The sequence below is a fragment of the Prinia subflava genome, chromosome 23 (assembly GCF_021018805.1).
Source record: "Prinia subflava isolate CZ2003 ecotype Zambia chromosome 23, Cam_Psub_1.2, whole genome shotgun sequence".
Classification (NCBI taxonomy): Eukaryota; Metazoa; Chordata; class Aves; order Passeriformes; family Cisticolidae; genus Prinia; species Prinia subflava.
In genome coordinates, this window is record NC_086269.1 from 4295701 (window position 1) to 4309243 (window position 13543).

At 43.3% G+C, this 13543-nt stretch overlaps 1 protein-coding gene across 3 annotated transcripts in view; it reads right to left on the reverse strand.

The window, feature by feature from the left end:
• Positions 1-262: 262 nt before the first annotated feature.
• TRIM33 (tripartite motif containing 33) overlaps positions 263-13543 on the reverse strand; it is a 39267-nt gene continuing 25986 nt past the window's right edge. Inside the window, exons 10-20 of one of the 3 annotated variants that reach the window (XM_063418167.1) lie at positions 13328-13492; positions 12338-12538; positions 9506-9638; positions 8476-8539; positions 8020-8179; positions 6972-7318; positions 6379-6502; positions 5353-5427; positions 4330-4482; positions 2664-2714; positions 263-2581 (exon numbers count right to left, since the gene is read on the reverse strand). In XM_063418167.1, the coding sequence (XP_063274237.1) occupies positions 2369-2581; positions 2664-2714; positions 4330-4482; positions 5353-5427; positions 6379-6502; positions 6972-7318; positions 8020-8179; positions 8476-8539; positions 9506-9638; positions 12338-12538; positions 13328-13492 (1686 nt within the window). In that variant the 3' untranslated portion in view covers positions 263-2368. The remainder of the gene's footprint in view (positions 2582-2663; positions 2715-4329; positions 4483-5352; positions 5428-6378; positions 6503-6971; positions 7319-8019; positions 8180-8475; positions 8540-9505; positions 9639-12337; positions 12539-13327; positions 13493-13543) is intronic. The other 2 variants (XM_063418169.1, XM_063418168.1) reach the window with 2 other exon arrangements.

The window sequence follows — 13543 nt, forward strand, 5'->3', positions numbered from 1 at the left end:
CCTGTTCCTGCAGCAGGCAGGGGACACGAGCCTCCCTGGAGGGTTTGGGGTGAGTTCTGGGGTCAGTCCTTCCTGCTGGGACCCCCTGAGCTCTGCTGGGATCCCCTGAGCTCTGCTGGGATCCCCTGAGCTCCATCTGGGATCCCCCCCTGCCCATCCCCTGCTCTGGCTCATCCCCAGGCTCTCTGCAGGATCCAATCCCCACCTGCTGCCCAGGTGAGGCCTGGAGGTACCAGAAGTGCCATAAAAAAGGAGGCCCGAGTGAAGAGAGTTCACAGAATCTTATTTTCATGATAATTTTAATGATATTCCTTTTGCAAAATGAAGCTGAGAAACTAGAAATGCATAAATAGGCAATACACAGAGCCATGAAATGATCCCTTGTCACTACCAGTGTCCTATTCACACATCAGCCTTTCCACAGGCAAAGTTGTTGCTCTTGGTCAATTTAACACGTTGAAGTGGAATTCATTTTCCTTTCACATACAAACTGGTATAAAATAAACTTAAAACAGCACTGGTAAAGTCTGAGAAATTATAAAAAACAAAGCCAACCAGTTTGAGTTTGAAGTGTAACATTTGAGTAAAGAAGTGAGCTGGAAGTTCCAAACATCTTCAGTCCCCTCATTTATTGCAAGAGGGAGAATCCCAAGGTACACACAGACCTGGTTCTCATAAAAGAAACCAAAATCTGCAGTGATTTGCATAAAAAAACTGCTGAGAGCATTTCTCAATTTGATATTGTGCTAAAATATTTCTCTTTACCATGATGGTAAAGCGTGTTCAGTGTCACAGGAATTGCTGAGCACACCAAACCCCAGGGATCTCCCACAGAGCTGCTGGATCCACACAAACCATGGCAAATTGAGACTCTGCCACCTCGAGCTCAGTGGTTACATAAATTCTTCAACTTCCTTGAACAAGATCAGTATGAAGGCCAGAAATTGTATTTATTTCTAGTACTGACTTGTGTCAGTAAAGAAAACAACTTGTCCAGCTGCAGCTCCCCGTGATTCCATGATTTCTGACAGGAGGGCTGGGATGGAGGCAGTGCAAGGAAGGCACTGCAGAGGTGCCTCAGGAGGGAATTGGGAAATTGTTCTGCTCTCACTCTTTGAGCAGAAACCACTCAAGGCCAGACCCTGTGCAAGTGCTTTGTTCAATGGATGGACAGGCAACCCAAACTCAGACTGATTCCAATCCTCCTGCACTTTTCCCCTCACAAGCTGCTTCTGAAGAAAGTTCTGAGAAGTACTCTAAGAAAAATAAGACAGAACCTCAAAAATGAATGCAATGTTAGAAATAGCATATATTACAAATCTTTTCTTGATAGGAACAATCAATAAGAATACATATTAGCTTAAAAACAGTTCAGCAAATGTTGCTGACCTGCAAGAAATCTCAATTCACTATTTACAAATAAGACAAAGTGAATACAGGAAATTTTACACATTTGGTAGTTAATAGGTTATTGTTTGCCGAGTGGTCTATTAGAAACTGATATTTAGGAAGACTGGAAAAACACCCCAACCAGTTATTACCTGTTCAGTCTACGTTTTAAGTACAGAAAACTAGAGAATGGATACTGGAGAGAACATTCTGCCTCGTCAGGGGGTCAGGGACAGATGACAACACTGAGACTTCTGCCATGGATGCCATTAAAATGTTCTGGGTACAGGACTTTGATAAATACACCTTGTCCTACTGAAAGGGATTGTGCCAGCAGCTTGGCCTTTCATCTGCCAAAAACTCACATTCCTGCCCTCGCCCATTCAGAACAGTTTAATGATTTTTTTTCTTTCTTTCTTGTTCCTTTTGCTATACATTAAATGGAGTAAAGAAAGCAAAATGTCAACAGCTGGATCGACACAGAAGATCAGTTATTCACAATGCTGCTTCAATGGGATGATCAAAGCAATGAGCAACACACACTTGGGAGGACACAGAGGGGTTCAGGAGCTCTGCTCACAGTTTACACTGCAGTTAATGCAAGGTGCAGTCACTGAGTAGCTCCAGTCCTGCAGATCTTATCTACAGTCTTATCTGTACATGGAATATCTCCTATCAAATCTTCTCTTCAACCTTCCTCCACCTCTGGCTGTGAGACCAGGATGAGTGTGTCCCCTCCATCAGGAAAAGAAAGAATATAGCAAGTAATCAAGGAAAAAAAAATACAAACCACCAAAAATTTACAATACAGGTTTTTTCCCCTTTTGATGCGAATGTTTTTCTGTACAAGTGTTTTTTGTTATCTAATACTGTTTAAAAAGCTATCAGCTTCTTCCAGATGGCCACTGCAGGCATGATAATATTCCAGGAACACTTAAATAACAGTTTTTACAATAAATTTTAGGTCCATCTCATTAGGTTACTTTATATGCACTGGTCTCTCATCTGATTTTAGGCGTTTTCTACGTGGTTGTATAAAATCTTCATCGGAGTCCTCAGTTATTTCACCATCATCCTCTTCCTGCTCAAATTCAGGCAAAGGCTGGAAGGTCCTGTCTGAGTAGATCTCTGTAAGTTTATCTTCAAAGTACAATGCAACTGCCTTCCCTGCCTGTGCTACTTCTGAATCAGCCTGTGGATGAAAGAAGACAGGAATATTCACCTGTTGGAAATGCACATCCCTTCACCAAGTGTGCATGGTCTGAAACGCTTACCTTCAAATTAATCTCTTGTGTTTCTGCATAAACTTGAACAACTTTCATCATCTAAAAAGGATACCAGAGTCAAAAAAAAATGAAATTATAATCCTTCCTAACGTTACGAGATTGCACAGGATTGGATGACTAAAGTCAGCCATAACAACGACACAAGTTTGTTATGGTTTGTTAGCTTTAGTTCCCAAACTTAAGGTTTCAAACAGTCTTAGGTGCTAAATAAACCCTCAACAGAACACAACACTTTTGTACAAGTGGCTCCCAGCCATTCTCTACTCGTGACTGCTTTCTCCAGGATAAACTGGAGTTGCCTGGACTCCTTTGGAAATTCTCCTTTGGAGGGAGAGCTCCAGGAGATTGCTTCCCTGGGGATTTCCCCACTTGCATTTCTGCTTTGGAAAAGCTTTTTTGTGAGAGGTCAGAGTGACTCAACTTTAGCCATGAGCCAGGCAAGCTGAAACACTTTTTTTTTTCATTTAAAAAAATAAGTTAAGAAAAAAAATCACCACATCCCTCAGTCCTTCTTCCCTTGTTGTACTCTGGTCTCTAAGAGCTGCAGCATGTTCTCCTCTACAGTGGATGCTTCATTAATTGAGAAGTTCACATAATTAATTACCTCATGAACCTCCCCTAATGCAGGGACATGAAGGAGTCAGGGCTGTCAAAGACCCAAATGCTTGTGAGCAGTTCCAGCATCACATCACTGACCTGATTTTTCCTAGGGAGGTTTCAATTCTAGCTTTGTGCAGTTCCCTCAGTTTCCCTCTGCACAGGGCCAGAAATGCAGCCCAAACACTGCAAGCTCAGGTTACATTTTAGAGAGGAATAAGAAATATTGGCTGCTTTCTGCATTTTTAAGGTCAGAAGAAAGCCATTCCCTGTGATGCCTTTTGTCATCCTTGCTTTACAGCATCTCAGAGATCAGGAATCCTCTTAGCTCCTACTCTCTTTCAGCACAATATCACATTTTTTTTCTTTTTTTGATATTCAGATTATTTTTTTCCATTGCTCCACCAGCAGTAACACTCAGCTCATTCATCTCCCCAAGCCACATTTCACATGTAGGGGTTATTTCATTATCAGATGGGATCACTGCAAAATTAATAAAAAATATGACTCCACACCCAAGTTATCCACTAAAAACTGATTTTTGTGAGAGCCCAGCTACCAAGGAGTTCAAGCAGGAAAGTTAATAAAAACCATACTGGCCACAAAGCTTTGCTGGATTCAGCCAGTGTGAGGTACTAAAACCAGAATATCTTCAGAAAGGCAGATTTCTCCTCAGTAGAGGAAGCTCTACCATGTTCTATGAGTGTAAAACAATTACCTGGGCAGCTTGAGACACTTTTAAGGACTCTTTGGTTGTCTTTATAGCACTTCTACAATCAGCCTGATGCACAGTAACCAGGTCACCCTGCTCCTCACTCACAGACACCACTGAATGCATTTTACAAGTTCCCTCTGCTCTCCCAACTTAGCTAAAAATGAGAAATTATTCTGCAATTGCCTTGAATTTTATTTGGTTTTTAAGTGTCTGATTCAGCACCTGCTCCAAAAGCAGAATTTACAGCTGGGAGCAGAGCCTTTCACAGGACAAGCTGCACAACCAGGTTGAAATAAATTAATCTAAAATGCCAAATGGTGCTCAGATTGGAAGTTAACATACTTCATTAAACCTTTCACAGTTCTTGAAGATCAGCCGCACATCAGCCACGAAGTCCTCGGGGGTCTGGTAGTGTTGGGAATGTTTCTTCTGCAGTTTCTTCTTCACTGTGGATAAATCCATGGGTTTCTTGATGATTTTGTAGTAGTTTGGTATCTGTAAAAGACCCACAGTGATTTATCACTGAATGGCTGCAGGGCTCACAGCTGAGGTTCTGCACTGAAGGTATCCCCTGATCCCATCACACATTTCAGGCACGTTCAGCAAAGCAGAACAATTTCCTTTCCTCAAACTGTTGAAAAAGTTCTTTATAAGAGTATGGAGTGACAGGGCAAGGGGGATTGGTTTTAAATTGAAGGAGGGTAGATTTAGATGGGATATTGGGGAGGAATCCTTCCCTGGGAGGGTGCAGAGGCCCTGGCACAGGGTGCCCAGAGCAGCTGTGGCTGCCCCTGGATCCCTGGCAGTGCTCAAGGCCAGGCTGGGCAGGGCTTGGAGCAGCCTGGGACAGTGGAAAATGTCTCTGCTCGTGGCAGGGGGTGGCACTGGATGAGCTTTAAGGTCCTTTCCAACCCAAACCACTCTGGGATTCTGAGATTCTTTCTAACCTTCAGTGTCTCTCACATCACAGCAAAGCTTTTCCTGAAGTTATTTCTTTTACAGCTGAAAACTCAAAGACTCAAAGCAGCTTCTTCCCTCCTCTCACTCAAAAGTTTGTCCAAAAAGAAACAAAAAGCTCTCCTAAAGCATTTTAAGTTTCATGGGTATCCTGAGACATCTTGTTGCAATTCAATAACTGCTAACTGGAAGTATTTTTAAATATCTGGGTTTGAGACTGGGAGTGAAGCATCTGCCTGGAGAAGCTCCAGAATCTCCCTCCCAGACCCAGGAATTGCTGGATGTCTGCCAGAACTTTTAGACTGGTGAAGGGAGACATGTGGGTCATGTTCCTTCCCAAATTCAGCTGCAGACTCCCAGGGCTGTTAGACCAGACATAAATCCCAAGCTGTTTTTCAGGACACTCACCGAGGCTGGGACTGGCTCTTGGAACTCAATGCTCAGCTCGTGGCAGTACAGGTAAAGCAGGAGGCGCTCACATTTCTTATAAAGAAATAAACAGGGTCACATTAATATCCTTCATTTATCCCTAGCCCAGAGATTCATTCCTCCCTACTTTAACAGGCTTGTACTTTAACACCTTTAACAACTGGAAAATTAAAATGCAACCCTCTCAACTGAATTTAAAAAGGTAAAGTTCTTAGGGGGGCAGAGTTGAGAGGCAGAACTCCATTTACTGTTCACAATTTTCCTCTTTGTTTTCTCCTAACCAAAAGCCCAGGGCTGAAGTCAAGCACAGGGAGACACGCTAATACACCCCAAATTAAAAAATAAAATAGCAACTACAACCACTTTTATTGCTTTTGTCCAATCACAACCACATGTAACAGAAAAGGACTGAGCTGCAGACTTTTCCCCACAAGACAAAATTAAAGAACCTGAAAGCAGAGCCACAGTGTTTCTATAAATTCCCTGATGAAATATTCTTCCTTGCTTTGCTTGTAATTCCTTTAGAGGAATTTGATAATACTCTTAACACTATACAATGTTAAAAATAAAGGTAAAAACTAAAAAAAATTCTGATTGTCAAGGTCATTAAAATTCCCCAAGAATGCAAGTGAATACTCCCAGCACTTCTCACAGAATGCACTTCAACACACAACTATTTTATGAAGATTACACCAATGCTAAATGCAAAGGACTTTTAGTTAAGTGCACATTAAATGATGCACTTAAACACAGAATCTGTGTTAATGCTGAATTTCAGCTCCTAAGTGATCACAGTCCCAAAGCACTGGGGCACTCCCACAGTCACCAACACCTGCAGACGTGGCCACAGCAGGAAAAACCTCATTAATTATTTTGGGTTGTTTTGCAAAGCCATAACTCCATTTTATTTGCTTCAGTCAAAGCAAAACCCTCTCCAGTCAGTGGAGGGTAGCTGATGTGAGAAAACTCATTTTCCTGGGAAGCAGATTCCAGTTTGAGACCCACCCTTTGGTCCACAGGACTCAGGCCTTGTGCTGTCTTCCCCTTCTTGCTGTGCTGGGAATTGTCACAATCATATTCCACTTCAGGTTTGCTCAGGTCTCTGCAGAATGTACATATCCACTCTCCACTAGAGAGAAAAACACAATTATTCCACATATCCAGGGAGAAATTCTCATCGGTGATGACTACAAAAGGATTTTATTCACTCTTACAGATTCACATTTTATTGCAGTAAAGACTTGGATACCCAAAGCTGGGGAATGACCTTTAATGCTCACAATAATTCTGCCAGTCAAGGCCATTTTTCCTGCCCTCATATGATGCTTTAATATTTTGTAACACCTTCCTCACCTTGCCTTAAAATGAACTTTACCCGACAGAATCCCACTGTGAAACTTCACACAAACAGATAAACCCAAAGGGATTCTATTACCAGACAAACACTGATCAGCAACACACACACAACATAAGCAAGGCCTTGGAAATGTCACAATTCCGTAGCACAAAAACCACCCAGAACCAGCAGATTTTGGAGGAAACACCAGTTTGGGTTGTGAGCACCAGCTCAGCCCACACCACAACGCCGCTGCGGGTACCTGGGGAAGCTGAGGAGCGTGGGCACGTGGCAGGTGAGGTGGAACACCTTGGGACACTTCTCACAGCACAGCAGGTCCCCCCCGTTCTGGCACACGGCACACCAGTCCTCGTTGGGGTCGTCGTCTTTGTTGTTGCCCTCCCCTGCCGCTCGCGCCGAGCGGTGCATGAGGCTGCGCACCGGCGACTTCCCGTTCACCAGGCTGTGCCCTGACTGCTTGCAGCTCTCACTCAGATCCCCTGGCTCTGTCTTCACGTGGTTTTCCAGGCTTCCCAGAGCTTCCAGTTCACTCTCCAGGTGTAAGTTGGTGGACAGTGGTGGTGTCAGGCTGCTCTCGGGGCTGCTGAGCTGGAATGAAAGGAGCGCACGGAAAATCAGAGTTGGTTTTACAGCGGTGTCTTTGTGGAATTCCAAAAGCCTCCCACCATTCAAAGCACCACGCTCATATCCCAAAAACCATGGGAAATCATGAGAATTGCACACAGTATTGTAAACTGCTTTTTCACATGCCCTTTCTTTGAAGAACAAACTCATTTCTTCTGATATTTAACGTGAGAAATGCTAGAACAAGCCAAACACGCTAAGTCATTAAAAGCTGTTAATGACAACTTCATTGTCATTAGGAAAAATCCTCAACTCCAGCACCCTGCTCCCTGTACACAGTCCTGTTCAATCAAGCATAGCTGGGAAACACTGAAAAATCTTCATTTGCTAATTATTTAATTTATACTTTGGTCTATGAACTTCTGCCTGACTGGAGGTTTTCTGAATGCAATTACCTATGTGGGAGTGCCCACTATCAATGGGTGACTCACAGCTTCTATTAATTAGGGATTAAAAGCAGCAAATACACTCTATTACACTTCACTTTAATTATTAAAGATAAAATTTATATTACAGGCCGCCCTGTGCCTGGCAGAGCATTACCAGGAAGAAAATACCCCTTAGAATGAAGTTTTAGAGTAAAAATGCTTTTTTTTTTTCCTTTTCCAAATTCTTAAACACGCTGCTAGGAAAACCACAACACACTGGGCATAAACTAACTTTACCATGCAAGCACTTCTTCTGCCATCTTCTGTTTTTTCCTGCTTTACTGCTCCTGAGAAGCTGCAGATCTCCTCCTCTGTGCCTGGCTCTTGCTTCACTTTCACCTGGTCAGCCTTGAAGCCAATGCCAGTTTTGTCAGCAGTCCTGCCTGAGGAGCCACAGCTGGAAAGACATCAGCACATCAGGAGATAAATAAGAGGATAAATCAACAGGGCAAAGAAATTCAGGTAATTTTTTCCCCAAAAGAAAGGCAAAGGGTGTCAGAACATCTACAACAGCTCCAATTTACAAGACACAAGAGATTCACAGAAAAGGGGAAAAAATTGAAAATATAAATCTTCATGGAAGCATTCTTCCATTCCTCTGTCACAGTTATGACAAAACACAATTTGCCAACTGCCAATTCATTTTTGGAATCCTTCATGTCTGGTATTTTTTAGTGTTAATGTGGCACTCACCTTCCTCTGCTGCCTGTGCTGGAGGTGCTGGGGGGCCTCACAGGAGTGTGGGAGTTGGATAAACCTGCAAAGCAGCAGCACAGGGATGGATTTGGCACCAGTTTACATTCACTGAGAGCTGAGCAACCCCAGAAATGCTGCAGGAATATCCCAATTTACTAAAGCACCTAGGTCAGTGTTCTCTCAGTCTTCTGATCACAACAAATCTGGCACATCACATTAAATAAAAAAGTGACAGCACACAGTTCTTAGAGTCCCAGTAATTATTTTACCTAACCCAAACAGTGCTAAAGCCTTCAGCTCATTACATCTGCAGGTTTTATGCACTGAGAGCCACCAATAAAGCCCAAAAAGCAGCCTCTGCATGGTTTGCATGCAGGTTTTGAGAAACACAGGAAGCCCCATTGCTGCATCTGCTCATTCACAGGATCTTCTTACAAGTCTTGTACAGAAAAGCAAGAGAAACATCAAGTCCCAGAATGGGTTGGGTTGGAAGGGACCTTAAAAATCACTCAGTCCCACCCCTGCCATGGCAGGGACACCTTCCACTGTCCCAGGCTGCTCCAAACCCTGCCCAGCCTGGCCTTGGGCACTGCCAGGGATCCAGGGGCCCCCAGGGCCTCCCCACCCTCCCAGGGAAGGATTTCTTCTTACTGACTGAAATCATCTTCTTACTCATAAAAAAAGACATTTTCAATGTTTAAATAACTCAGAATTAGGTACTGGTGACTTAATTTGTTCATGTGCATTAAGAAAAGCTCTACCATTAATTAGTTATGCTCAGAAATGACCCTGGCAGTGTCTCTATATGGATCTGGAATACTGAATCTGTGTGCTGGCAGTCTGTTACTATAAAGACATTTCTGAAGAAGGATAAAATTGAAATTTCCAGAAGAATCTATTTCTGAGCAAAACAAATTTTAAATAAAACACCGCTTCCCTTCTGGCAGGAAGGGAAGGCAATTATTTTCAACTTAAATAGCAGAAATACCCATCACTTTCTGGAACCTCTAGAAAAACCCAGATTTACCTGATGACCCTGGAGACAGAGCTGAAGGTCCTGGGGAGGGATTCATGGTGCTCGTGGGCTGTGGGGGGAGGTGGCTGCCTGTGATGTATCTACTTAGCAGATTATCTAAACTACTGGAACCAGCATCTTCCAGCTGAGGAGGAAAAACAAAAATCTCAATCAGAGAGGTCTAATTCAACTTTCAGACCAGTTCCACACCTTTAAACTGTGATTGGTATCTTTATGGAATTCCCTCTTCCTTCAAGGATTCAGGACATCAGCAAATATTTTTATTAGTTCCATGCAGAGATCAGGCTTTCAAATCAGAAAATTCAACATTTTTCAAAAGCTTCTAAATCTGAGTTTTTCCAGTTTGATCCTGGGCTGCACTTACACAAGGTCACTGCAAACTTTCTGCTTCCCATCTGCCCATCTGTGTTGGTCACACAAATAATGTTGTGTTTAGTCATGAACTACCAGATTACAGAGGCTGCAAAAGTTATTCCATAATTAAGACATTAAAGGAAGCCATAATCTTGTCTTTCCTTAACATGATGGGAAATCTCCCACTCACTTCTCAAACAGATTTTAGTACCTGTTAAACTCAAGGAAACAGGGATCCTGTTGCTGCAACTGCTTAAATGTGTTAAATGCAATAATGTGTTTGAAACGCTGCATTCCAAGTGGGTTTTAATGACTGTGCTTGAAGGACTAACACTTCTTATCCAGTAAATCCAACTAAAATCCATAACAGCTATTACATGAACAGACACAAAAAGAAGAATATCTTAGCAGAATTCTGTATTTACAGTGCACCTGGAAGTTGCATGGTAATGCTTGGGACTACCCCAGAATTTCTGATTTGGGGTCTGATGATCTTCACACACCAAGAATCAGCCACAACCACTCCCCCTGCTCTGTTCTAAAGCCTCAGCACTGCAGATTGCTCACTCTGAGATGGGATTCCTCCTTCCCCACCATTCCCACGTGAGCAAAGACCTGCAGCCTCCTGAGAACACTGAACACACCAGCCCTGAACATTTAAGAGCTGCAAAGTTGCCGTTGGTATTGCAGCAGAGCATCTTGGTTGAAATTGCTTTTGGTTTCCTGTATTGTGACCAAATCTCCTGGGTTTTTATTTCAGTGCACAGGTCCTGTTCAGGATGAAGCCATCACCCTCCTCCTCCCCTCCCAAACACTCCTGCAGAAAACACTTTATTTGTACTTTCTCTGCCTCCATGTGTGCATTGCACTGTGCTTTTCACCTCTCCAAATGAGCTCCACTTCAAAATCTACCTCAGCTTGTGTCCCCTCTCTGTGGGACAACGGGACAAGTCCTCTCTGTGCCTCCTGCTCCTTCCAGGAACATCAAAATGAAACTCCAGGCAGCTTTAACCCTGAATAAATCACCATTCAGGGCACTCAAAATACATCACTATTCTTTATTCTATTGATATCTTCCCACAAAATGGTCTTGTGGAAGAAAGGAAGTGAATACAGTACTCGAGATTAATCAAAATCTTAATTTTACTACAGGGCACACTAAATATTGCTTCATCTAAAGGTTACCAGGTGGAGCAGGTCTGTCCTATATGGATAAAGAAGCTGCACACCTCAGAGAAGGAACCCTGGGCTCTGAGGATTTCAGACTTTCTGTGCTGACAGGCACTGACCCCCAAGGAAACACTGCATTGACCTGAGATCTTGGAAAAGGCTTCCAAAATTGAATTATAGAACTGGGATTATGGGTGTGCAGCTTGAATAGAAGTGTGTGATATCACAGGGTGGAAAACTTGGAGTTTAAGGCCTTAGAATATAATAATATATAGATATAAAGCAAGACAGAGGTTTTAGGGCAGAGGGCAGTCCTTTTTCACCTTCCTCTTCATGGGTCTGGGTGGTATTTTGCAATTGGGTAGAAAAATCCACATTGCAGGCCATGGGTGGTTGATTATTGGGTTAAAAGTAAAAACAATTTAGATGTCATTTCTTAATTAGACTGTTTATCCTTAAAAAGGCCTTGTAGAGAAAGAGATAGCAGCCATTTTTTACTTTGTTAACCAGAAGTGTAGCAGAACTCTCAGCTTGTGAGACTGTCCTATAGATAAGAATTAATAAACATCTGAGTCTGAACACAAAACACCATCTCAAGCATTTAATCCCGACTCTAGCAGAAAAGAAGATAAAAAGCAATGGAAGGGTTGAAGATTTTAGTTCTACCACTTTAGATGATAATTGTTGGAACCCTGGAGGCTGAAAATTTCAGGTTTTCTGTGTTAAAAGGTGCAGACCTTCAAGCAAGCACCACATTTGGTTTGAGGCCATGGAACAGGTTCCTGAGATTGAGTGATGGCACTGGGGTTGTGGGGGTGTAGTTTGAATAATATTGTGTGATCTCACAGGCTGAAAAATTCACATTTAAGATTTTAGTATATAGTAATATATATGGGGCAAATGGAGGACTCTGGGCGTTGTCTGGGTCCTTCTTCTTCGTGGTTTTGGGTGGTTTTCTGTAAGTGGGTGAAAAAGGTCTGCATTGCAGGCCTTGGGTGGTCATTATTGGGTGAAAAGTATAAATAATATTGGTGTCACCTCATTATTGGGTGATTATCACTTAAATAACCTTGGAAAGAGTTAGAGGTGCTCCATTTTACCTCATTTCTCTTAGTTAGAGCTCACAGCTCCTCAGTCTGTAAACAGATAAGAAATAATAAACATCCAAGTTTACACGACCTATGACTCCCGTGTATCTACCCTGACCTTGGCGGAGACAAAGCAGCCAGAACTGTCCCAGCTAATTACAGATACACTCACAGATAATTAAAAGCAGAGAGGGAGGGCAGCAGCACTGACCTGGATGGGAGGGATGTCGGGCAGCGAGGGCAGGTTCTCGGGGTTGGTGACGGACGGGATGAGCTCGATGGCCGACACGGACGGGCTGGTGGGGCCGCGGTTGGCGCTGGCCATGCTGGCCGTGGTGGGGCTGGTGGGGTTGATGGTGGTGTTGTGCACGGAGACCACCGGGAAGGGCCCGGCGTGGCCGGGGTTGGAGTGCTGGGGAGACACAGACACCGGGCTGGGGCGCGGGGCCACCGCGGGGCCACCGCAGCGCCGCCCCGGGGACAGACCCCCAGCCAAAGCTCACTCACAGCTAGCACAGCACCTGCCAGCACTGAGGGCAGAGCAACTGGCAGCTCTTCTTCACTTGGAAAGGAGAAAATGCTTTATGTGGCTCCAGTTTAAACAGCACCTCTTATTATTATTTCATGAACAATTGTGTTTTCGTAAAATAATTACTTCCTCCAAAGATAGCTTTCGAGTTTTACATGTCTAATTTTTTTTTAACATAAAAGTAACTGTTTCAAGTAATATCAAGTCACTTTTGGTATTTCAGTCACGTTAACATTCATTGTCAAGGATTTTTATTCTTAATGGCATGCAGAGCTCTGCATCAATGCTTCAGGTGTGAATTTAAAAACACTTCAGCAGCTGATTTAATCAAAACCCCTCAACTACATCACTTTGAACTTCACTACTCCTCACTACTCTCTAATAAACCTCTGAAAGCTCTTTTCACTGAAAAGTGGAAGAGGAAATGTCTTCCTTCCCAGAACTAAACTGCAATACAAACACTGGATTTCATCTCCACCCCTAAGGCTTGAATCTCCTTACGTTCAGCAGAACTGCCACAGCACAGTAACGCAACATGGAATAGAAGCATATAAATGTGTGTAGCTGTGAGCTACAGAGGCACAGATCAACACATTTACAGCTGGAGGTACCATCTACTGGAATGAAAAGTCTGGCACAATGGCACAAATGAAGCGTGTACACAGGATATACTTGTCTTTGAAGGTGAGGTTGCATCATGGAGTATTGAGGTCCATTGTGGCGTGGGATTCCTGGAATACGAGCAGCATTCTGAGCCATTCTCATCTGATGTGCTTGGAAAGCCCCACAGTTCATGTTACCCCTCTGCATGGTCTGCATGCTGATCAACCTGGGAGGCTGCAAGGGTTTGGGTTTTTTAAAATTTGTGCTTTTAACATGGAGAAAAGA